General features: G+C 32.5%; 2 protein-coding genes across 2 annotated transcripts; both read right to left on the bottom strand.

Moving 5' to 3' along the window:
* Positions 1 to 101: 101 nt before the first annotated feature.
* On the bottom strand, positions 102 to 9,491 carry LOC143073695 (uncharacterized). The gene is made up of 6 exons (XM_076249439.1): positions 9,333 to 9,491; positions 7,539 to 7,738; positions 5,087 to 5,254; positions 3,884 to 4,147; positions 2,930 to 3,189; positions 102 to 757 (listed from the first exon to the last, which is right to left on the bottom strand). Exons 1-6 carry the CDS (start codon positions 9,447 to 9,449, stop codon positions 159 to 161), a joined length of 1,608 nt encoding a protein of 535 aa, XP_076105554.1. The 5' UTR covers positions 9,450 to 9,491; the 3' UTR covers positions 102 to 158.
* Positions 9,492 to 11,916: 2,425 nt separating this feature from the next.
* On the bottom strand, positions 11,917 to 17,939 carry LOC143073691 (TM2 domain-containing protein 3-like). Its single transcript, XM_076249435.1, has 5 exons — positions 17,803 to 17,939; positions 15,834 to 16,072; positions 15,312 to 15,474; positions 12,710 to 12,785; positions 11,917 to 12,120 (listed from the first exon to the last, which is right to left on the bottom strand). Exons 1-5 carry the CDS (start codon positions 17,888 to 17,890, stop codon positions 11,955 to 11,957), a joined length of 732 nt encoding a protein of 243 aa, XP_076105550.1. The 5' UTR covers positions 17,891 to 17,939; the 3' UTR covers positions 11,917 to 11,954.
* Positions 17,940 to 23,301: the final 5,362 nt, after the last annotated feature.

Here is a 23,301-nt window from a genome sequence, read left to right as displayed (position 1 = left end):
ATAATAAAGACACAAGTTTAAGTTACTAATCCTCACATCGATGGGTTGAAAGCTACAAATGAAATTACTTTATCTTCAAATTTATAGAGTGAAAAACAATGCACAAATCAATATTTAATTTCACTTTCAAAATTTCAATCGTTCAACTTATATAAATTTTAACCGACAATATTCCCAGTGTTGACATGACTACTTGTTTTGGTGAAAACAGGTGGTGCTCTTGTCTCAAAGCTGATTACTTTTACGCTATCAATGGTACTTCTCCCATGCAAATTAGAAGAATGAAATTGAATTGAAGAAAGATCGATAATTTTGTGTACAATGTTCGTCCCTTCGCCAACAAATTTGTCATGTGTTCCTTTTGGATATAGAAGCCATGATCCTATCCCATAATTCATCTGCAACGTGTTTGCTGACGTATTCATGGTCACGTGTAGGTTGCCGTACATACTGTTATGGTAAACGCCTACATAGTAATTTAGTGACCTGGTAGGGTTTATATGCTTATTAATTGGATGGTATACGCTAGTAGACTGGTTGTACCACGGTTCTGGAAAGGAACATAGTGTTGTTTTATTCAACCATGGCGTCTCCCCTAGTAGTAGGTCTCCGATGTAGTTGTGGAGTAAATAGCGGAATTTATATCCTGGATCGTCGCCAGTCATTGTTGTGAAAAATCCTAAGTTCATGTCCGGAATCAGTGTCACCAAGGAACTATAACCCCAAGTTGTACCAGTGTGTCGTAAAACTTTGTATCCTTAAAAAAAGCAACATACTCGATTTTAAAATACACAGTCTTGTCAAATCTGTGTTTTAAGGAAAGATGTTAAAATACAAAGCACAGATTACGATCTATGCAAATACGTATATGGGCTTCGCTGGATAAAAATCGACCTAATGCAAGTTCACATATATATGATATGTTCATGTATAGATAAAGGCAACAGTAGTATGTCGCTGTTCAATAGTCATAAATCGATTAAGCCAATATAAATCTGAGTTACAAACTAAAACCGAGGGAAAACATATACTATAAGAGAAACCATAGCAACACTGAACCGCAACAAAAACAAACGCCAATATAAAGAAACAGACTACCAGTATTTGTTAACAACTTATTGGAACATTCAAGAGCAGGGCGTCGGAATACTCAGGGCTATTTTGCAAGAATAGACTTATATATTTCTATCCTTGCAAAATATGGACTATAAAAATGTGACGGTTAAAGCAAGATATTGGAATACTCAGGTGTCGGACTAGGCAGGTTTCACTGTATGGGCAAAATTATTTTCTTTTTCGAAAAAAACGTTTTCTTTATTTGTATGGTAATCAGACCAGCTCGCCCTTTTCATGATAAGAAAGGCAAATGTCATAGTTGATTTTGTTACACGAATAACTGAGGTCAGGCGATGCAAAAATTCGGGATAGGAAAATTATAAATTGACAAAGATAAAGAGAAAAAAGTAAATTCACAAAAATACTGAACCCTGAGAAAATTCAAAACGGAATGACATGGAGTGATGTACATGTACAAATATAACTGTTCTATATGGTATAAATTTTTAATATTTTAATTTTAATTTATTTTGTCAAATATTTTTCGTCTTTGTTTCTCACACGGATTTGGAAATCACGATTGTTCTTCACTACTCCTCAGTCTCTAAGTGTAACTTTTCGTCGCGCTTTAAGTGATTTTAAATATGTTACTTCCCTATGATCTCATCATAAGTTTTTCTGTGGATTGAAGGGGTTGGTGGGTATTACTGAATGATACAGATGTATACAGATTTAAGAACCTTAGATATCTTTTTATTTTGGGTTGACCGTTTTTGATGAGGGTAAATTGTAAAATAATTTTTGGTGTACCGTATTTTACAATGTTTTTTACTAGCATTTGATCGATATCGCATCTTTTGGACTGCTAAGAGTGTATCATCAGCTCAGGAGTCAAATGTTTGATATTGACTCTACCTTACTTAGATTATATTTTCATTAGATAAGAAATTATTCCGAAACTAAAGTTCCAACTCGCTCGAAGTTGATTAGACAGAGTTGATCTTAGGTATATTTGGTTATTCTTCCCCCCCCCCAACCCATTTGTTTATATAGCTCCCTTTATATTTGTACGTGTACATCAGTGCATAGCTTCCAAATGCTATGTTTATAGCTTTCCTGGTGAAGATACATTCATAAACAAAAACAACCCTTTAAAGCATACAATCATTTCTGTAATATCATGTTTATCTGAAAAATATAGTGGTCATGATATGTCATTGTTTTATATGTTTAAGCCTCCCAACAGCTTTTGATACATATCTGGCAAGCTCGGTAGAACAACTGTCGATACAAGATAATAATCTCCAAACTTAAGGAAATCAATTCAAAGCACATATTTAATGGAATAACCGTTTCACAGATAATAGCGGATATGTTTCTTATGTCGTAACTACAATCCCCTTCTCTTTTCACGAATGTGACCTACCGAATTAGACTATTTACCAGGTTTGTCATAACATGAGCAACACGACGGGTGCCACATGTGGAGCAGGATCTGCTTACCCTTCCGGAGCACATAAGATCATCCCCAGTTTCTGTGAGGTTCGTATTGCTCAGTCTTAAGTTTTCTATGTTGCTTCTTGTGTACTATTATTTGTCTTTTTAATTTTTAGCCATTTCGATTGATGAGCTTGAATATTCCTCTTGTATCTTTCGCCCCTCTTTTTTTCAAACAACCGAAATAATCTTCAATTTAATGAACCACAAAGTTAACTATATTCCATTTGCGGTTTTGTTTTTACTATCAATGAGCTGACCGCATTAAAAAAAAAATTCAAACCTGAAGGCATTTAAAAAGGAAAAAAATGCCCAGAAACAATAAGTTATTTGACTGAAAACGAATCAGTTGAATCCGACTATAAATAACACTTGCCTCTGTATACTCCATTTTTCCATCCCAAGGCGTAGTTTTCTTCTAACGAGGACACGGGAACTTGTGGTTGGGAGAAATATTTTTCTGATGTTGGAGCTGTGATAGTATTCCGCCTTCTGTGAAGTGTCGCCATATCATTCTCACTTAAGATTTGTTGCCCTGCTTGGTTACGTCCCTTACTCAAATGGAAAAGCATCCACTTTGAAATGTCTACCGCATTACTCATGATATTGGTAGATCCACCCATTTGTCCCCACCGCCTGTCAATCAAAATATAATAAAATGAAATTACTGCTTTCGCGGAACAATCATGCTTTAAGTATTCTAAGCGATAAACTTTTAAAAAAAACTTGGCTTTGGTTTTTTATAGTGAATATACTTACTGATACGAAGTCTTTCATAAGCAGTTTTTGCTCGCATTGCCGGGTTTGTGTGGAATATTAGACATCAAACCAAAAAGTAAAATAACAAAAATCAAAACTCAGAGGAAAATTCAATAAAAGCAACAGTACTATATCGCTGTTCGAAAGTCATAAATCGATAGAGAGAAAACAAATCCGGGTTACAAAATAAAACCGAGGGAACACATCAACTTTAAGAGGAATGACAAATGAACAATAGGAACACTGAAGTGCAACAAAAATAAACGTCAACGTACATAGAAACGAATTATTTGATAACTATTGCCATATTCCTGCCTTGGTACAGGACATTTTAAGAAAAAAGGTGAATTGAACCTGGCTTTATGGCTAGCCAAACCTCCAGCTTATATGGCAATGTTGACAAATATCGCTGCAATGACAGCACTTCATGATAGGAAAAAGTAAAATCACAAAAATACTGAACTGCGAGGAAATAAAATCAGAAAGTCCCTAATCACATGGACAAAACTCATCAAAAACGAGTCTAAATGTTTAGCCATTTTAAACCCCCATAAGAAATCAAAATATGTACCTGTTTATGGCAAAATCTATTGGCACTGGACCTCCCGTAGCATCATCAGTTCCATATCCCTTCGCAACATTTCCACTCAAATCAACTTTTGTCATGAATGAAGAACCTGACATTCCTAGTGGTGTATACAATTCTTCTTCAATTAGATCTTCCCATCGTTTCCCGCCAATTCGTTCAGCTACCACACTTGCCAGTCCGTACATCAAGTTGTTATATAAGTAAGAATCACGAAAAGGATGTATGCTATGCACTTGCTGTGAGCGACTGGAAAGGTGCAGTAAAAGATGTGTATACAATTTGATTAAACATAGAACGAAAAGGATGAACACTATGCACCATCTGTGAGCCACTGGAAAAGTGCATTGAAAGATATGTACATTATTTGATTTAAAATAGAATGGAATATTTGATAGTGGTCAAGTTTAAATCTAATTCACATATATCTCCGAAGGGTAGTGATGTCGTTTTACAGTTTAAAACATATGAAGTACTACATATAAAAAAAAAGATGTGGTATGATTGCCAATGAGACAACTGTCCACAAGAGACTAAAATGACATAGACATTAACAACTATAGGTCACCGTACGGCCTTCAAGAATGAGCAAAGCCCATACCACATAGTCAGCTATAAAAGGCCCCGATATGACAATGTAAAACAATTCAAACGAGAAAACTAATGAAAACTAAAAGCTATTTGTTTTAGTAACCTTGAGTATTCTGTCGGTGTTTGTGTTTCCTATCGTTGTCAGTTTAGTGCTTTTCTTGATTGATTTTCATGGTGCATTTTCTTTATATTACTTGTCTGTGGTTAACTATTGTAATAACAAACATGAGGGTATGGTTGGAGTAAATATCTGCTAAATATTGTAATTTATAGGGTTTTTTTTCCAGAATTATTTTCATGGTTTCTTTTTTCGAGATTCCACTTACCTACAGCAAACATAGTTTGATACTGCTGACGGGAAAATTCACTTATTTGAAACATTGTGATTTTAAAAATAACAAAAGTTCCAATCGTCTAGATGTAACTTTGCATACAAACTATCTTTACAGAACACATTAATACATACAAAGGTATCATTTACTTTAATGTAATCTGATTTGGTAAATATTGCACATTTTACCTATTTTTTTCGTTATACTGAGGAGAGAGATAAAAATAACACACATAAACAGTAAACCAAAATTAAAAAGAAATTACCTTGCTATATCATCTCGTGTTAACTTAGGATCCAACCTCATCAGATTATGAGCTGGGAATCCCATAGTATGAGATAGAAGGTCCCGTATGTTTGCATTGTCAGTACGAATGTGTGTTGTAAACTTGAAATTTGGTAAAATCTTTGCAATATCAGTATATATACTCATACTGAAAAAGAAGATAACTGAAAACTCGTAGTCATCATCAGTCACAAAAGTCAAATGCTATCTAAGAATGATGATTCCTGCAAAGAAATTTAGAGTAGCGATCGATGAGGTGTTACCTAGGTTTGATTACATTATTGAGTTGAAAATAAACGTTTTTCTTCCTATTGACCTTGACAATACTTGTTACATGTTTTATGAGTTATTTATTAAAAATATAGAAATTGAAATAATTCACGTCTTGATAATGCTGACAGTAATGTCATCTCTTCCTTTGATAAACGCCATAGCAGATTAACGCTGTCCAAAGTCATAAAACGGTTTTGAGAAAACAAATTAGGGTTACAAACTTAAACCGAGGGAAACATATCCTCTGTAAGAGGAAAACAACGGAACAACAGAAACATTGAAGTGCAACGAAAGGAAACGTCAATATACATAGAAACGACAACACTACGTGACAGGAATACAGAACAAACAAACGCAAAATCACTTTAATGAATAATAAACTACTAGGTTAACCACAGAATAACAACGAAAATCTTAATCATTAATAATATTTCAAAGTCTCCCTAATCAGTGGTAACAAAATCTCAACAAATTGGGTTGTTCGAGTAAGATATGGAATTTCAATATTTGTAAAACAAAAATTGAATTGCGGTTGGATAAGGAAATTGAATGGAGCATCCAGTAATCAACACCCATTTGAAATAGATTGGTAACAAACTTAATTCATTTTTGACACTGTGAGAAAAAAATATGACCATATGACATTATGACAAGTTTCAAATGTGTCCGGACATAGCTTTATAATATAGTTAATTGCTACCTTAGTTTGCTATTAATGAGTATTAAAATGTGCATTGTTATTAAATGCAATATCAGTATTAAGTTCAAATATAATCTTAAATCAATCCTAATTCTATCTTATTCATTCAAATGTGACGTCATTTTTCATTTTTTGATGATCTGTTTTACAAATTCAAATGACGTCATTTTTTTTGTCATTTTTTACAATTTCAAATATGACGTCACTTGGCGTTGAGGTTTAAACTTATTCGGATGTGTCTACATTTTGTGTTGCAAATGTCTGGTTATGTAATGTATTTCAGTTGTTTCCTGTAATTAGTTAATACTTCAGTTTTATTATGTACATCTTTTGTATAGTAATTTTATAAATTTACTGTTTGCAAAAGTATAAATTAATCTAAATAATAGGGATGTTCTGGTAACTAACAGAAAACCCTGGCCGTTGTTGGCACAACTTTTTTGATCTTATGGTCCTCGATGCTGTTCGACTTTGTGCTTGTTTCGGCTTCAAACTTTTGTATCTGGGCGTCACTAGTAGATCTTGTGTGGACAAAATGCAATTCTGGTGTATTAAAATTTTGAACTTGTTACCTTTTGTTGGCTGTTGTTCGTGTGTTTCTTTGTCAATTGTGTTCTCCAATTTATTTATATTGTAGTCCTGTGGTGTTGATTTGTCATTTTAATGTTATATTTCACATGGCTATAAAAGAGGGAGGTTCGGCATGCCACAAAACCAGGTTCAAACCACCATTTTTTCCTTTAGTCAGGAATATGGCCATTGTTATATTATAGTTCGTTTCTGTGTGCTACATTTTAACGTTGCGTCGTTTGTTTTCTCTTATTTTTGAGTGTAAATTCACATTACGATAAGACGTGTCACGGTACTTGTCTATCCCAAATTCATGTATTTGGTTTTGATGTTATATTTGTTATTCTCGTGGGATTTTGTCTGATGCTTGGTCCGTTTCTATGTGTGTTACATTGTAGTGTTATGTCGTTGTTCTCCTCTTATATTTAATGCGTTTCCCTCAGTTTTAGTTTGCTACCCCGATTATGTTTTTTGTCCATGGATTTATGAGTTTGAACAGCGGTATACTACTGTTGCCTTTATGTAACAAACATGTTTTAGTATAGTTTTTTGTGTCATGTATTATGATGGTTCGTATTTTGCAGGTTAAAATACTAAGTTATTCATTTTTCATATGTACATAAAATCATTTTCGAGAATTTTGTGTTTATCTTAACGTAAATGGTGCTACATTCTTTTTGACATACTAGTACATCATCAACATAGAAGGTAGGTTTTATTCACATAAATGTTTGACGTGAGCTATTTGCTTTCCTAACATTATAGTGTGTGTCTTTATTTTGTTAAACGTGTCATACATGTGTATCCCAGGCGACTATTTTAAAAAGTTTTATATCGTATTTCATATTTCTTCAGGAATACTTCATATAACATATACATAGGTACTTACTTCGAATGTTTGGCCAACAATTTCACCAGAAGAGTAGAAGCAAATGCTTTGGACATTGACGCAATACCAAATATTGTACGATCAGTAACTGGCGAGTTTGTAGATAAATCTCGAACGCCATAGCCCTTTGTCAATATAACCTTCCCGTCTTTTACAATTGCTAGAGCCAGTCCTGGATTTTTTGTATGACATTTCAGTCCCTAAATGGAGAAAACGCAGATATATCTGTTGTCAATGTATGAACTATAAGGGGTTTTTCTTTTTCTTTAGTTACAGTACGATATTAACTTGCTCTTTTATAAACTTACAGAAGAAAAAAACATGCGACCGCGGCTTGAATACTACTTGAAATGTTTATTGTGTGAACAGCTTGGGTTCGCGTTTCTGAAACTGTGTTATGCACTGATGCATTATGATGATAGATTTTATAAGTTTGTAATTTCTTCTTCCATATGAGTTTGAATGTCCAAGTAATAGCTTATGTCTCGGTGTTACACAGTTGCTCCTAGAACAGAGGAAATAACTCGAAGAAGAAGCAGACAACCTAGAATAGTGATGACTTCTCAGTTGTGCTAGTTTGTGGCATGTCTTTTTTTTCTCTCGAAAGGTGCGAGACTTCCTTTAGAAGTGAAGATAGTTTTCACTTGAGCCGATTTAGAGTACTAGTATATTTTTAATACACTTTGTATATTAATCAAACGTATAACAGTGCTGTCTGATATTATTAAGATCATACATAAGAAAAGTGCGACCACAGTATGTGGGCATGGACTGAATTAAAAACACTTTCTACAAAAAAAGTTACTTTTAAATGATTTTAAACGTTAAACAAAACAAAAAAATTGTAATGCCGTCATACGTTAGAAAATTTAAATCAATCTTTGAAATTCCTATGTCAACTTTGCCTAGAACCTTAATTTATAATATAATGTTAAAGACACTCGTATGTTAGCGTTCTTATACTATGTACATCAAAAGAGAAATGCCTTATGTCTGTTCGATGAAGTGGTGTGTATGTTCTATTTCCGTAGTCAGCTGGGGGAATTGTCCCAAACTCCCCGAATTAGCTTGTTAAGCTTTAATCTGAATCTTGACTTTGATAGTCTTCATTATGTCAAGGAGTAAAAAATGCTAATGAAGACTATCAAAGTCAAGACTCAGATTAAAGAATTCAGAAGGTCATGACCTCAAATCAACCTCTGTCGAAGAGTCCTAGATAGGGACCTGTGTTCGTCTTACTATCAATGGTACCGCTTTTACCGACTGAATTATTGTTAATATAAATGCATAATCCGATATAATTATGCACGGAAAGGAATAACCGTTATCAGTTATCTTACGGTCAAGTCAACATCAGATAAACAGTCTAAATTAAAATTGCTGTCGAATTGACAACCCTTGCAATTAATTATATGAAAATCATCAAAGTTATCACTGAAAAAAGTCTGAAAAGGCAATGAAATCTGAGAAAATGTGTTTGGTGTATCAAATTATAAGCCTGGTACCTATAACTATTTGATCTCTGTACGTGTTTTCCATGTTAAATCTTTCGTCCTTTTTATATTTCTTTTTAATTTCTTTTGTTATTTTAACGACGTGTCATGGAGATTCTCATGCATTCAATTAAAAATGAAAACCTTAAAGACTTAGAACATGCATTTTTGCACGAGAGAGAAAGTAGTAGTTTCCGTTCATGGAAGAATATTGTCAGCGGCGAGTGACATCATAAAAACATATAGTGGTAAACAGCCTTATTCTGTTTACATATTCATCAGTGATTCTAGTACAACTTACAGCATTAATATACTCATCCAAACTGGCCTCTAAATTGGCGGTACTGATACTGTCTATTGTGTAGGCATTATATATCAATATGACTATAACGGTAAATAATACGTTAGTACCGGCCATACTGCTAGTCACCTGTTCCTAATATGACTGTGAAACACCATAGATAAGGTTATTATGTTTATCTTTATACGATTTGAAACATGTCGGCTTGTTTAATCCAGTCCAATCAAATATATTAACCTCAAGTCATTTTAACAAATAAAACAGATAATTCATCAAATTCAAGAGGATGTTTTACTTGAATCATTAGTGTTATTAGTATTATAGTGACGACATCCAGACTGGACATTTTTTGAAATGCAACAAATTATATGCCTCAGATATCCAGGTGTATTTTCAAAACCTATAACTTAAGCAGTTAAATATGTGTATTGCATGAGTCTGTGGGGTGTGATGTAGGAGATTTTGTAGTTATGGTCAGATATGACACCTGAATATATGTCAAATGTACATATAAATAACGTTTTACTTTTTTGTTCGGATTTTTATTAATGTCAGTGACAGTATTCAACTGTTCTTCAAATATTGTAAATCGTAGAGACAAATTACCAGCAAACATTTGGTTGAGTGTATAACCTCCAAAAGAAAATATACCGGTTGCTACGAAAAAGTAAAATCACAAAAATACTGAACTCCGAGGAAAATTCAATCGGAAAGTCCCTAATCACATGGTATTATCAAATGACAAAACACATCAAACGAATGGACAACAACTGTCATATTCCTGGACTTAGAACAGGTATTTTCAAATGTAGAATTCCTAAATTCCAACACTGGTATCTTTGAGTTTATCTGCAACTATGCATAATTAAAATCATCATAGATTCCAGGACTAAATTTAGTATATACGCAAGACGTGCGTTTCGTCTACAAAAGACTCATCAGTGACGCTCGAATCCAAAAAAGTTGAAAAGGCCAAATAAAGTACGAAGTTGAAGAGCATTGAGGACCATGCATCACCAGTAATTTGTATGAATGTCACAAACGGGGAAATTACAGATCAGACCATTCTCCTGGTATCTAAAGATCTGAGATCGCAAAAACATTCCGCTAGTGAGTATAGACATACATGCATTGTATCGGCCCACTTATTAAGAGAAATAATTTGAAATATCCACTTTTTGTTACATATATTTATATTAAAGTTTAGGAAATTTGTCATTATACTTGAAAAATCACTTTGACGTTTTGTTTTTTCAACAATTATTTGATCATCTTTGATATTTTTTTGATAATTTTTGTTACAAAGTTGGTTTATATACAATAGTTCAAGAAAAAATTTAAATAAATGTTTTCTTTTTCAAAGAAAATAATCTGAAAAATGAATTGTGACTTTTTGTCTGTAGCTTTTTGCCCTGTGACTTTCTGTCCTACATTCATAACAAAATACCTAACTCCAAGTCAAATTCAGGAAAAGGGGAAGAAAAACAAATGACAAAATCAAACGCTATAAATTAAAGAACCAAATAAAAACAACTGCTATGTTCCTGAAAATGGTGGGTTAATAGTTATCAAAGTTACCAGGCTTATAATGTAATACGCCAGACGCGCGTTTCATCTACATAAGACTCATCAGTGATGCTCAGATCAAAATAGTTAAAAAGCAAGGAAGTACAAATTTGAAGTGCATTGAGGACTCAAAATTCCAAACAGTTGTGCCAAATACGGCTAAGGTAATCTATGCCTAGGATAAGAAAATCCTGAGTATTTCAAACAATTTGTAAAAATGATCATGTACTAGTAAATTATATTATGTCAACACTGAAGTGCTGACTACTTGGCTGGTGGTCAAACATCAGTGTTATAAACCTTTATATAGCTAGTTAGACTTCCAACTCGTATTACAATTGTTTATAGGTCCGTTTTATTGACAAAAAATCGGACGAGCACCCCTAATTCGTGTGATGTGTTTGAGCTGTTGATTTTAACATTTGATAAGGGAGACTTTTTCTTGGAGTTGGGTAATGTTCTTATTTTACTTTTTAATGTGACAATAACTGGGATTCAGCAGTCAAAACTGTGTAAACATATATCAAGATTGGATCAGATGTTCTTGTGTTCTTTACTATACTTTATCACAAGTGTTATCTTACACCTCTTTTGTTTTATAGACTTCATTGTGAAATTGGGTTTTTCGTTTTAGCTACAGATATTCAAACATAATAGTTTGATCATCCTAATGCTTTCCTGTATCCATCTTTAGGAATGTTCAAACCCGACATTTTGAAAGTCACAGATTTACAACTACTTGAGAAGCAATGTGAACAAAGTAATCTAAAACCGAATAGCCAAATTCACCTAAGATCGACTTTGTCTGAAGGAATCGGTTCTTAGTTTCTTGATGATTTCTAAATTAATCAACAGAGAATGTATGGTATAATGTCAGTACAGAAAAAAATATTGAACTGATAAGATGGCAATTCTAGACATTTGACAACTTCAATTTATTATCATTATGACATATACCTTAAGAAAGGTAGTCTGGTCATACGGGGTGTTTTTAAAAGCAGCAATACAAACAACTCTGTGTAAAAAAGGAATTTTAATTAAAAAAGTAACATGATATTATATGTACAATGATCCATCAGACGGCCCAACATATCCAATTGCTATTAAAATAACATCTACTAATGTCCAGACACCTAGTCCTCCAAAACTGAACAGTTTACCGATTCCTTCTTTCCATAGTCCGAGATAGAATCTGTCAACACCAAATCCACCAAGTGTTATGCTGAAATAAAAAGAATTGATTATATACCTCATATCTGTAACTATAAACATTGATAGACAGAGGAAAACAAAACAAAAATATATATAAACTTCATATCATTCAATTTTTGTATAGGGTTAAACCAGATATACAAGATATACTAAAGGTACAAACAATATATTATGTTTCAATTGGAGTTTCAAGGGTCATCGTGCTAGGAATACTAACTCAATATCACTTAATTGGATAAAGAATGAAAGCAAGTACTGTAAATTCAGAAATTATAGGGTTGATTTACTCTTTTGATAGTTGAACAATGCACACAAATGTGAGGCCTAAAATTTAGTACACTAAGCATACCTATGTGAAGCAAGTATCTTCAGATCAGACCAGGCTGAGAAGTTAGGTCTTGGAAAGAAATATTCTATTTCTCATACATAAATCAAATCAACATATAGATGTCTTTAAGAATAAATAAATGAAGATGTGTGGAACATACAACAATGAAGCAGCAATCCAACAACACAAACACCAAATGTATGGGATTTAACCTTTAAAATCTTTCCATAGTTGTTTTAATAATTTTGACAGCAATTTCTCTTTCTCTTACCTTAAAATGAGTGCTGTTGACCATTTATATCCACTGGTCCAGTTGCATGGCAAATTCTTCAGGAATGTTCTTTGTCCTGAGAAAATAGATTTTAAAGTAGACTTAATTAACTTTTAAGGTATCTTCTTTTATTGATCAAATGATTTATTTACTAGAATGTATAACAGCCATGGTCTTATATTTTTTGGAAAACCAGCGCTATGTCAATTACTATGTGCATTTATAAAATTCTGAGGTCAACTGAAATGAGTTGAGTGTTGTATCATGAATTTACATATATAATACTGTGGATTCATTAATATTCATTGGATACTAATTTTTGTGGATTTCGAGGGTACAGGAGAACCACAAATTCCTATGTTTAACGAATTACATATTTTCCAAAGGAATGTATGCAGAGTTTGCCAAAACTACGAATTTAAATATCCCCAAACATCGAGGTTTTCCTCAATCCAATCAATTGGTACCCACCAAAATAAATGATTCCACAGTAATACAAATGTATAAGCATTTCAAAAAGTTCAATATCATGATTGATTTTAGATCATTTAACATTTCAAACCCAAAATAGATCAAGTTCAATTCCAGTTGCTTCCCTTGCACCACTGTGACCTATATTTGCTTCAGGGATGGGGTCGATTACTTTAAAATGTAAACGATTAAATTACAATTACTTTGCTAATAAAATGTAATCGATTACATTACAATTACACCCTATTTCATATGTAATGGATTACATTAGATTACTTTTCCATAAAGTAATCGTGATTACTTTAGATTACTAATGATTACATTGTATATTGCAATATCAAAGTTTTTTTTATAACTTTTTATCCTCACAAAAAAGCTAATTTGGGTGATTTTTTTAAAAGCCTTAATTTATCTATCTTATTTAAAAGAATTTATAGACAAGTACAGTGTAACATGTGTATTTGATAAAATAGCTATAGACCAGTGTCCTTTCTCTATCATGTCTATGTCAAAGATATAACTTTATTTTTTTCTACAAATTTTAACCAACTGCCTATTTAACAAAAAACCTGAACAAATAAGGAAAAATTAATTAAGTATAGTTTTATTGTCTGTTGGGACATAATTAACACATCCATTAATGTTTTTACAGGTGATAATCACTACTTCGATTTTTTTTTAACAAACAATAGGTGAGCTTGGGTATTAAAATTGTATTGTCTTATAATAACAATATCAATAAAGTTAAAAGTGGTTGATTGTCATTATTTGTTTGATTTTTTTTAATACTTGATCTAATTAATAATCAATAGAATTATTGTCAGGTGAAAACACAAAACAGCTTTGTAACTTAGGAAAGTATATACATTTCTCTTTAAATTAAGAAACAGTTTATTGTAATAAAAGATATTTTGTATTGATGTAACTTCTGACGCTACCTATTGTTTACTATGCATATTGTTTGCAATATTATTCTATATGTATATACTGTACATGTACTTGTTTATACTGATGAGCCGTAAGGCTCAAAGTTAATAAAGATTAAAAATTAGAAAGCACATATTATACACCAATTTATGGGAAAAAAATTTATTCAATTTGTCAATAAATGAAATCTGGTTTTAACTTCCATTTGGAATTAAGAGTGCTCATAAATTTATGTCAACCATCAAAGTCAAATTGGAACTATAGGTTTTCTGCATTTGAATTTCAATTTTGTTATGTAAACATATTGGATAAATTTAAATGAAATTGGAGTTAATATCAGAAGTTTTCAATCAAGGAAAAAATTTCACAACGAAATATTGGAGAGGCAATTTTCATTAGTAAACTGTTAACAAAATAAAATACTTGGTTATACAAATTTGTTATATAGATGATACAATTTATCACAATAAACAAGGTCCCATCATTGTGAATACTAGTTTCATGATTTTTCATTCAAGTTTTACACTTTCTTGTTTTCATCTTGTCTATTAAAAACTATTTCCATATATATATATATATATATATTTATATAAGATTTGCAATCAGCAAGTAAAATCATATGAATGTAATCTTAAAGTAATTTAAAAGTAATCATGATTACACCTGTTTTTAGCAATGTAATCAATTACATTACGATTACTTGTAATCAGAAATGGCAGGATTACTGATTACATAGGATTACACTGCAAAATGTAATCGATTACAGCTGATTACAAATACTGATTACGATTACCCCATGCCTGATTTGCTTACATCTACATCATTTGACCACACTAGATAGTTGTATCATTGGCAATTTTTTTTAATTATGTACATGTACTTAAGTAAAGATTATAAGGTTTCCTTTCTTGTTCTAGCTTTGGCTAGCCACAAAACCTGGTTCAACCCACCATTTTTCTTAAAATGTCCTGTACCAAGTTACTGTCAGGAATTAGACAGTTTTTAACTTATAGTTCGTTTCTATGTTTGTTGCATTGTTGTTTGTTTTTTTTTTTTTTGCACTCCAGTGTTCTGTTGTTAAGTTGTTTTCCTCTTATAGTTGATGTGTTTCCCTCCATTTTAGTTTGTAACCCAGATTTGTTTTCTCTCAATCGATGTATGACTTTTGAACAGGGGTATACTACTGTTGCTTTTATTTACCTACCTAGACATAAAACATTGTCTTTGACTGTACATTGTGCTATATATTTTTGTATCTTTCCATTTATAACTTGGCATGAGGCATTTGTTGTATCACATGAGTAATTAGACTTGTCCAACTGGTAACAGTATTTACATTCATGAGTCCTGTTAAATTTTCTCTGACCCTACAATAGAAAATATTTATAATACAGTAATATTGTATGCATATCTCTGTAGTTAGAGTTTGTTGACTATTAAACATTGCTTTAAACAAGATCATTTAAATAAAAATTCATGAAACACTTTTCAAACTTTGATAGATTTTCTAATGAACACAATAAATATAGAATCATATAAGTAACACTTGGATGTAACTTATAAGTTGAGACTGTTGAAGTCTTTCTCTTTCGTGATAATGATAATTCTGCAATGTAGGTGTCTACATTATGTGTTATCCACTCTAAATATCTATATTCCATAATGAACCAATAATCAACTTCAGAACTGATTAACAATTTACTCAATTTGATAGCACTTTACTTACTATACAACGTATCTCTTCTTTAACTTGACATTCTGATGTTTCATTAGGTTTCCCGTAGAAACAATGTTTATTGTATTTACAGTTAATACATTCTCCTCCTAGTTTGTAACATTCTACATTATCAGGACATCTGACATTAAACTCTGGCGCTAATGTTGTTGTTGTCGAAATTGTTGTACTGTTGACATCATAAGATGGGGAAGTAACTTCTTTTCCAACAGTTGGTGTTGACCCTTGACCTACAATGTATATATATTTTGAAAATGTTAAACTATTAGCTTTACATTTTAGCAGACTTAAACATCTTCTGATTGGTCCCTTATGTATTCAGGGAACACCAAAGTTTTCTGGTGTTAAAAAAACAGTATACAGGGACTTCATTTTTCTATTTCAATTTATGGCATGGAATTTACAAAAGCACACGTTTAAAGGGCATACAATACAGTTTTGATCCCGTATTTACAATTTGATGAAAATTTCTATGTAGGCTATTTTTGGCCTGATTAAATCAAATATGTAATAAAAAATACACCTTCATGTGCTACTTATTGAGTTAAATGAGGTCGAAAATTTTGTATATTTGCTCAAAATTTCGGATTTGTGGCCGTATTTTCCCTTTCGAAAAAGAAAGCCATAACTTTTTTGTTTTAAAAGATAAACACAAATTGTTTAATTTTTGTTAAATAATCTGTAATTTCTGTATTTTTTAAGTATCCTTAAAAGTTATGCATTTTTTATTCAGAAATAACTCATATTTATCAAATTGTTATGAATTGAGAAAAAAACATATTTTTTGCTGAATATTTATCAACATTAAAAAAATTGCATTATTTACAATTTTATAAAATTTGGTTCACATAATCACCCTGCAAAATGAAACACAATGTTGTTTTAAAAAATAGGGGTCCATGCACTCGTTTTCAAATTAAATCAGTTTTATTTATAAAAATCAGTCGAAAAATGCATCTTTTCCTGGTATGTCATATTTTGACATTGCGAAAAATAACATTTTACGTTAGCAATGTCATTACCTCCCCTGTAACTGTATCGTATGCCCTTAACTGCATCAGAAGTATTTGTAAATACTTAAAGTATGTAAGAAACAACAAAACATGAATAAGTGAAGCCTTGTTTTTTTCTGTAACTAAAAAAACATACAAATATTTTGTTTAGGGATCAATTGACTGAACTGCATGCTCCAGGTGTAACTGACCATGACTGAATTATGTTTACTTCTATTGAAAATTTCTATTCATAAAATTTAATTGCCCACCTGATTAACTTATCTTTTTGTCATTTCATAATTGATGATCAAGATATGATTAGGTGAACAAAGGAATTGCTTTGTTGTGAGTATAAGACTTGAAATTACATGTAGTTTGATTTTTGAAATTATATATAAAAACACTTGTTTTCATAAAACAATGTTATTGCAGTAGGTGGGCTTTTTTAGATTTCATAACATAAATTAAATAGGAAAATGAAGTCCCTGAATACTCATTTTTTTAACACCAGAAAACTTGGCTGTATCCTGAAAACAGGGAATACCCAACTTTCGCTGACTTTCGCGCCTGCGTGACAGTCAGTGCGTTAACCCACTGAGCAAAAGAATCGATTCCCTAGCTCAGTTGATTAAGATTGGCTTGATATTTTCTACATGTACTAAGGGGAAGCAACCCCGCTGCAGTATTTATTTAGCAATCAGAGCTACACATGAAAATATGGTTAGATGTCTTATGGTGGAGGGAGTACCAGCATTGTATAGTGTATATAAGAAGAGCACCTGTTCTACAGATAATAATATGGTTCCTCTTCAAAGGTGGTTTAATGATTAGTTAGAACATTTAGATCAGATCATGACTGATGCACGAGATGGGTTGTGTTCCCAAATTAAATCAATAATACTTTATATCAGGCAATTCTCAATCGTATAATACATAGAAAGCATAGAAATTCAATATCATCATACCATTTACATTATCGTTTGACGAAATGACGTATGACGAATGAATCAAGAGTAAAATAACTAAATAAATAGAAAATGTGAAGTTGTTCATTTGTCTTTCATTGTTTACTTCCTGTTAGGAATGACTAGAAGTGGGAACGATTTCGGAGAATGAAAAGTCTTTTTTGCGGATATTGATAAGGCTACTAGTATTTTAATTTTTCGATTTCTGTGGCAACTCATTGCCCGTCCCAACCTCTCTATGAAGTTACATGAATGGCTGTTCCAGAATTTTACCTTTACCACCTCAAATTTTGTCTAGTTTTGGGGAATGCTCCCCCTTTTCAGCACCCTGACTTCAGTAAGACTTGGGTAGATCATCTGTATATAATTATATATGTTTCCCGTGATTGAATTTTCTTATTGTTTGCCAAAATGATGATTTTACTATGGTCTTTTCAAAACTATAACAAAAACGATGGGTCACCGTGCTAATTTTCAAGCTATGAGTCGTTGAAAGTTGCCTTAATTTGCTTAAAATTATCATGAAAAACACATTTTTGTGCAATACAGAAAATCTGTGAGATAGAATTTTTGTGCATAAAAGGAAATCTGTGAGATAGAATTTTATAAATTGTGAGAAGATATGTTTTATAATATGCTTTAAGAAGAAAAATAAGAGGAAGAAAAAAATGGTGTAACCGAACTTGTTTTCTTGCTACTAGTAAAAATCTATAAAATGTCCAGTATACTTATAGTTACTTATAGTCGATTTCCAGTACAGGATCCCTCAAGGTTCCTCTTCACCAGACTCGTAATTTAATGTGTTTCTTATACTATTTTGACCGTGACTTCCGGATATTTCTGCTCGATAGTCATTATAGTATAATTCTTCGTTTGACCAATATTTGTCTAGTCGATTTTTGAATGAATTTATCGATGGTGACTTTGTTATTTTATCTGGTAGTTTGTTCCAGGTTTTAGCAATTCTAACAGAGAAAGAGTGTTTACGGATATTAGATTGGAATCTTTGATGAACTACTTTATTACTGTTGGTCCTACTACTACATCTTTGTTGAGAATCTTCTGCCTTTCTTAAAAATGAGCTAACTTCTTTGTCGTAGTATCCGTTCATTGTATAAGTTTTATTAAAAGAGTTATCTCCCCTTAAATGGCTTAGTTGGGGAAAAATGAATCTAAAACAAAAACGTTTGGTATTTGTTTGAATATTTTGGATAATACAATAAATAAGTACGTTTTCTTCACATAAATAAACAGTCTTAACCAATAGAATTGCTCATCAGTCTACAAATTTGCAGATTTGGGCAAACAACTTGACTGATTGTGTACTGCAATAGTACAATCCAAGCTGGCGGTATACCACATTAAAAAAACATTGAATTGAATTGAATTGGTATTTCTTGGTCTTAAAGATAAACTTTTGTTTCAAAACAACCCATTTAGGCCAAGAAAACTAAACACTTCAAAAGACTGTTAGTAAATTTTGTCTATAAAAAAAAGCTCCATCTACTAGAAAAATAATCTCAAGGATTATATAAAGTTTTATAAATTTTATGAAGTGTTTGGCAAAGTATTTGATGTGAAACAAACTTGAACTCTAGACTGTATCTTTTGTGTCTTATTGATAAATATAAAAACTAGAGGCTCTTAAGAGCCTGTGTCGCTCACCTTGGTCTATGTGCATATTAACAATGGACACAGATAAATTCATGACAAAATTGTGTTTTGGTGATGGTGATGTGTTTGCAGATCTTTCTTTACTGAACATTCATGTTGCTACAATTATCTCTATCTATAATGAACTTGGCCCAGTAATTACAGTGGAAAATATTTCCTAAAAATTTACAAAAATTAAAAAAAATTTATGAAAATTGCTAACAATTGACTTTAAAGAGCAATAACTCCTTAAGGAGTCAATTGACAATTTTGGTCATGTTGACTTATTTGTAGATCTTATTTTGCTAAACATTATTGCTGTTTACAGTTTATCTCTATCTATAATAATATTCAAGATAATAACCAAAATCTGCAAAATTTCCTTAAAATTACTAATTCAGGGGCAGCAACCCAACAACAGGTTGTCCGATTTGTCTGACAATTTCAGGGCAGATAGATCTTGACCTGATAATTAATTTTATCCATGTCAGATATGCTCTAAATGCTTTGGTTTTTGAGTTATAAGCCAAAAACTGCATTTTACCCCTATGTTCTATTTTTAGCCATGGCAGCCATCTTGGTTGGTTGGCGGGTCACGCCACACATTTTTAAACTATATACCCAAATGATGATTGTGGCCAAGTTTGGTTTAATTTGGCCCAGTAGTTTCAGAGGAGAAGATTTTTGTAAAAGATTACAAAAATTAACGAAAAATTGGTCAAAATTGACTATAAAGGGCAATAACTCCTTAAGGGGTCAACTGACCATTTTAGTCATTTAAACTTATTTGTAGATCTTACTTTGCTGAACATTATTGCTGATTACATTTTATCTCTTTCTATAATAATATTCAAGATAATAACCAAAATCTTCAAAATTTCCTTCAAATTACTTATTTCGGGGCAGCAACCCAACAACCCGTTGTCCGATTCATTTGAAAGTTTCAGGGCAGATAGGTTTTCACTTGATGAACAATTTTATTCCTGTCAGATTTGCTTTAAATGCTTTGGTTTCAGAGATATAAGCCAAATTCTACATTTCACCCCTATGTTCTATTTTTAGCCATGGCGGCCATCTTGGTTGGTTGGCCGGGTCATGCCACACATTTTTTAAATTCGATACCCAAAAGATGATTGTGGCCAAGTTCGGATTAATTTGGCCCAGTAGTTTCAGAGGAGAAGATTTTTGTTATAGATTACTAAGGGAGCTACCATTTGATTTTTATGGGGGGGCTAGGATGAAAAATTTTGTCCTGCTTTTTTTTTAGTTGTAATCTCTGTCCTGCCTTTTTATTTTTTACTCTATTCGGTCCTGCCTTTTTTTTTACTAGTTTATCCTGACTTTTTTTACACAAATTGTCATCCTGCCTTTTTTTTTAACAAGTTTCTCATCCTGCCTTTTTTTTTAACAAGTTTCTCATCCTGCCTTTTTTTTTACTCAAAACTCCTGTCCTGCCTATTTTTTTCAAATTTCATCCTAGCCCCCCCATAAAAATCAAATGGTAGCTCCCTAAGATTTACGAAAAATGGTTAAAAATGGACTATAAAAGGCAATAACTCCTAAAGGGGTCAACTGACCATTTCGGTCATGTTGACTTATTTGTAAATCTTACTTTGCTGAACATTATTTCTGTGTACAGATTATCTCTATCTGTAATAATATTCAAGATAATAACCAAAAACAGCAAAATTTCCTTAAAATTACCAATTCAGGGGCAGCAACCCAACAACCGGTTGTCCGATTCATCTGAAAATTTCAGGGAGAGAGATCTTGACCTGATAAACAATTTTACCCCGTCAGATTTGCTCTAAATGCTTTGGTTTTTGAGTTATAAGCCAAAAACTGCATTTTACCCCTATGTTCTATTTTTATCCATGGCAGCCATCTTGGTTGGTTGACGGGGTCACGCCACACATTTTTTAAACTAGATACCCCAATGATGATTGTGGCCAAGTTTGGTTAAATTTGGCCCAGTAGTTTCAGAGGAGAAGATTTTTGTAAAAGTTAACGACGGACGACGACGACGGACGACGGACACCAATTGATGGGAAAAGCTCACTTGGCCCTTTGGGCCAGGTGAGCTAAAAATGAGTCAATTTATCAGTAAAATTTCTCTCACTGATTTTTTTTTAATTTTAAGTTGACAAGGTACTGTTTAAATTTCATCTAATTCCATACATGTTTTTAATTTTTAAGCATAAAATTTTTTAAACACAGACTGGATAAATTGTCCCTTGTCACCAATAGAAAATATAATTACTGTCTTAAAACTTGAAATGTTTGAAACAGGTGAACATTCTAAGACAAGACTTAAGCCAACAGTACTTCTTATTGCTGACAAGGGAATCATTTGAAGTGAATAACTCAATAATTTATACCGGTACACACTTCGACTTTTTATGCCTTGTAAAGAAAAGACGAGGCGTATCAATTAACTCCAGTTGGTCCAGTCCTTCCATCCATTCATCTGTTTATACGAAGTTTAGATTATCCGTTGACTTTCCATTGTTAACAAGGTAGAACTTTTTATTTTGTAGAATAGGTGTACATATGTGATCATATACATGGGGATATGCATGTTTGATCTTCTTTGATTTTTCATAACACGACAGTTGTTAAACTTATGCATTGTTATGGAAATTTTTCCTAAGGGGGTCAGTTTTTAGCTCACCTGGCCGAAAGGCCAAGTGAGCTTTTCTCATCACTTGGCGTCCGGCGTCCGTCGTCCGTCGTCGTCGTCGTCCTGCGTTAACTTTTACAAAAATCTTCTCCTCTGAAACTACTGGGCCAAATTTAACCAAACTTGGCCACAATCATCATTGGGGTATGTAGTTTAAAAAATGTGTCCGGTGACCCGGCCAACCAACCAAGATGACCGCCATGGCTAAAAATAGAACATAGGGGTAAAATGCAGTTTTTGGCTTATAACTCAAAAACCAAAGCATTTAGAGCAAATCTGACAGGGGTAATATTGTTCATCAGGTCAAGATCTATCTGCCCTGAAATTTTCAGATGAATCGGACATTTCGTTGTTGGGTTGCTGCCCCTAAAATGGTAATTTTAAGGAAATTTTGCTGTTTTTGGTTATTATCTTGAATATTATTATAGATAGAGATAAACTGTAAACAGCAATAATGTTCAACAAAGTAAGATTTACAAATAAGTCAACATGACCGAAATGGTCAGTTGACCACTTTAGGAATTATTGCCCTTTATAGTCAATTTTTAACCATTTTTTCGTAAATCTTAGTAATCTTTTAGAAAAATCTTCTCCTCTGAAACTACTGGGCCAAATTTAACCAAAACTTGGCCATAATCATCATTGGGGTATCTAGTTTAAAAAATGTGTCCGGTGACCCGGCCAACCAACCAAGATGGCCGCCATGGCTAAAAATAGAACATAGGGGTAAAATGCAGTTTTTGGCTTATAACTCAAAAACCAAAGCATTTAGAGCAAATCTGACATGGGGGTAAAATTGTTCATCAGGTCAACATCTATCTGCCCTGAAATTTTCAGATGAATCAGACATTCCGTTGTTGGGTTGCTGCCCCTGAAATGGTAATTTTAAGGAAATTTTGCTGTTTTTGGTTATTATCTTGAATATTATTATAGATAGAGATAAACTGTAAACAGCAATAATGTTCAGCAAAGTAAGATCTACAAATAAGTCATCATGACCAAAATGGTCAGTTGACCCCTTTAGGAGTTATTGCCCTTTATAGTCAATTTTTAACCATTTTTCGTAAATCTTAGTAATCTTTTAGAGAAAATCTTCTCCTTTGAAACTACTGGGCCAAATTTAACCAAACTTAGCCATAATCATCATTGGGGTATATAGTTAAAAA

This window comes from Mytilus galloprovincialis, chromosome 4 (assembly GCF_965363235.1).
Source record: "Mytilus galloprovincialis chromosome 4, xbMytGall1.hap1.1, whole genome shotgun sequence".
Classification (NCBI taxonomy): Eukaryota; Metazoa; Mollusca; class Bivalvia; order Mytilida; family Mytilidae; genus Mytilus; species Mytilus galloprovincialis.
The sequence above is the reverse complement of the archived record's forward strand: the minus strand, read 5'-3'. Positions and strand labels throughout refer to the sequence as shown.

Coding starts and splice junctions, on each gene's coding strand:
- LOC143073691 (XM_076249435.1), bottom strand. CDS start 17,890: ATGAACAACTTCACATTTTCTATTTATTTAGTTATTTTACTCTTGATT. Junction 16,073..17,802: donor GTCAAACGATAATGTAAATG/GTATGATGATAT, acceptor TATACATTGTAG/GTCAAGGGTCAACACCAACT. Junction 15,475..15,833: donor AAGAAGAGATACGTTGTATA/GTAAGTAAAGTG, acceptor TTTCTATTGTAG/GGTCAGAGAAAATTTAACAG.
- LOC143073695 (XM_076249439.1), bottom strand. CDS start 9,449: ATGGCCGGTACTAACGTATTATTTACCGTTATAGTCATATTGATATAT. Junction 5,255..7,538: donor TTGTTGGCCAAACATTCGAA/GTAAGTACCTAT, acceptor CTTCTTTTTCAG/TATGAGTATATATACTGATA. Junction 758..2,929: donor GAAAAATGGAGTATACAGAG/GCAAGTGTTATT, acceptor GCTTTTTTTAAG/GATACAAAGTTTTACGACAC.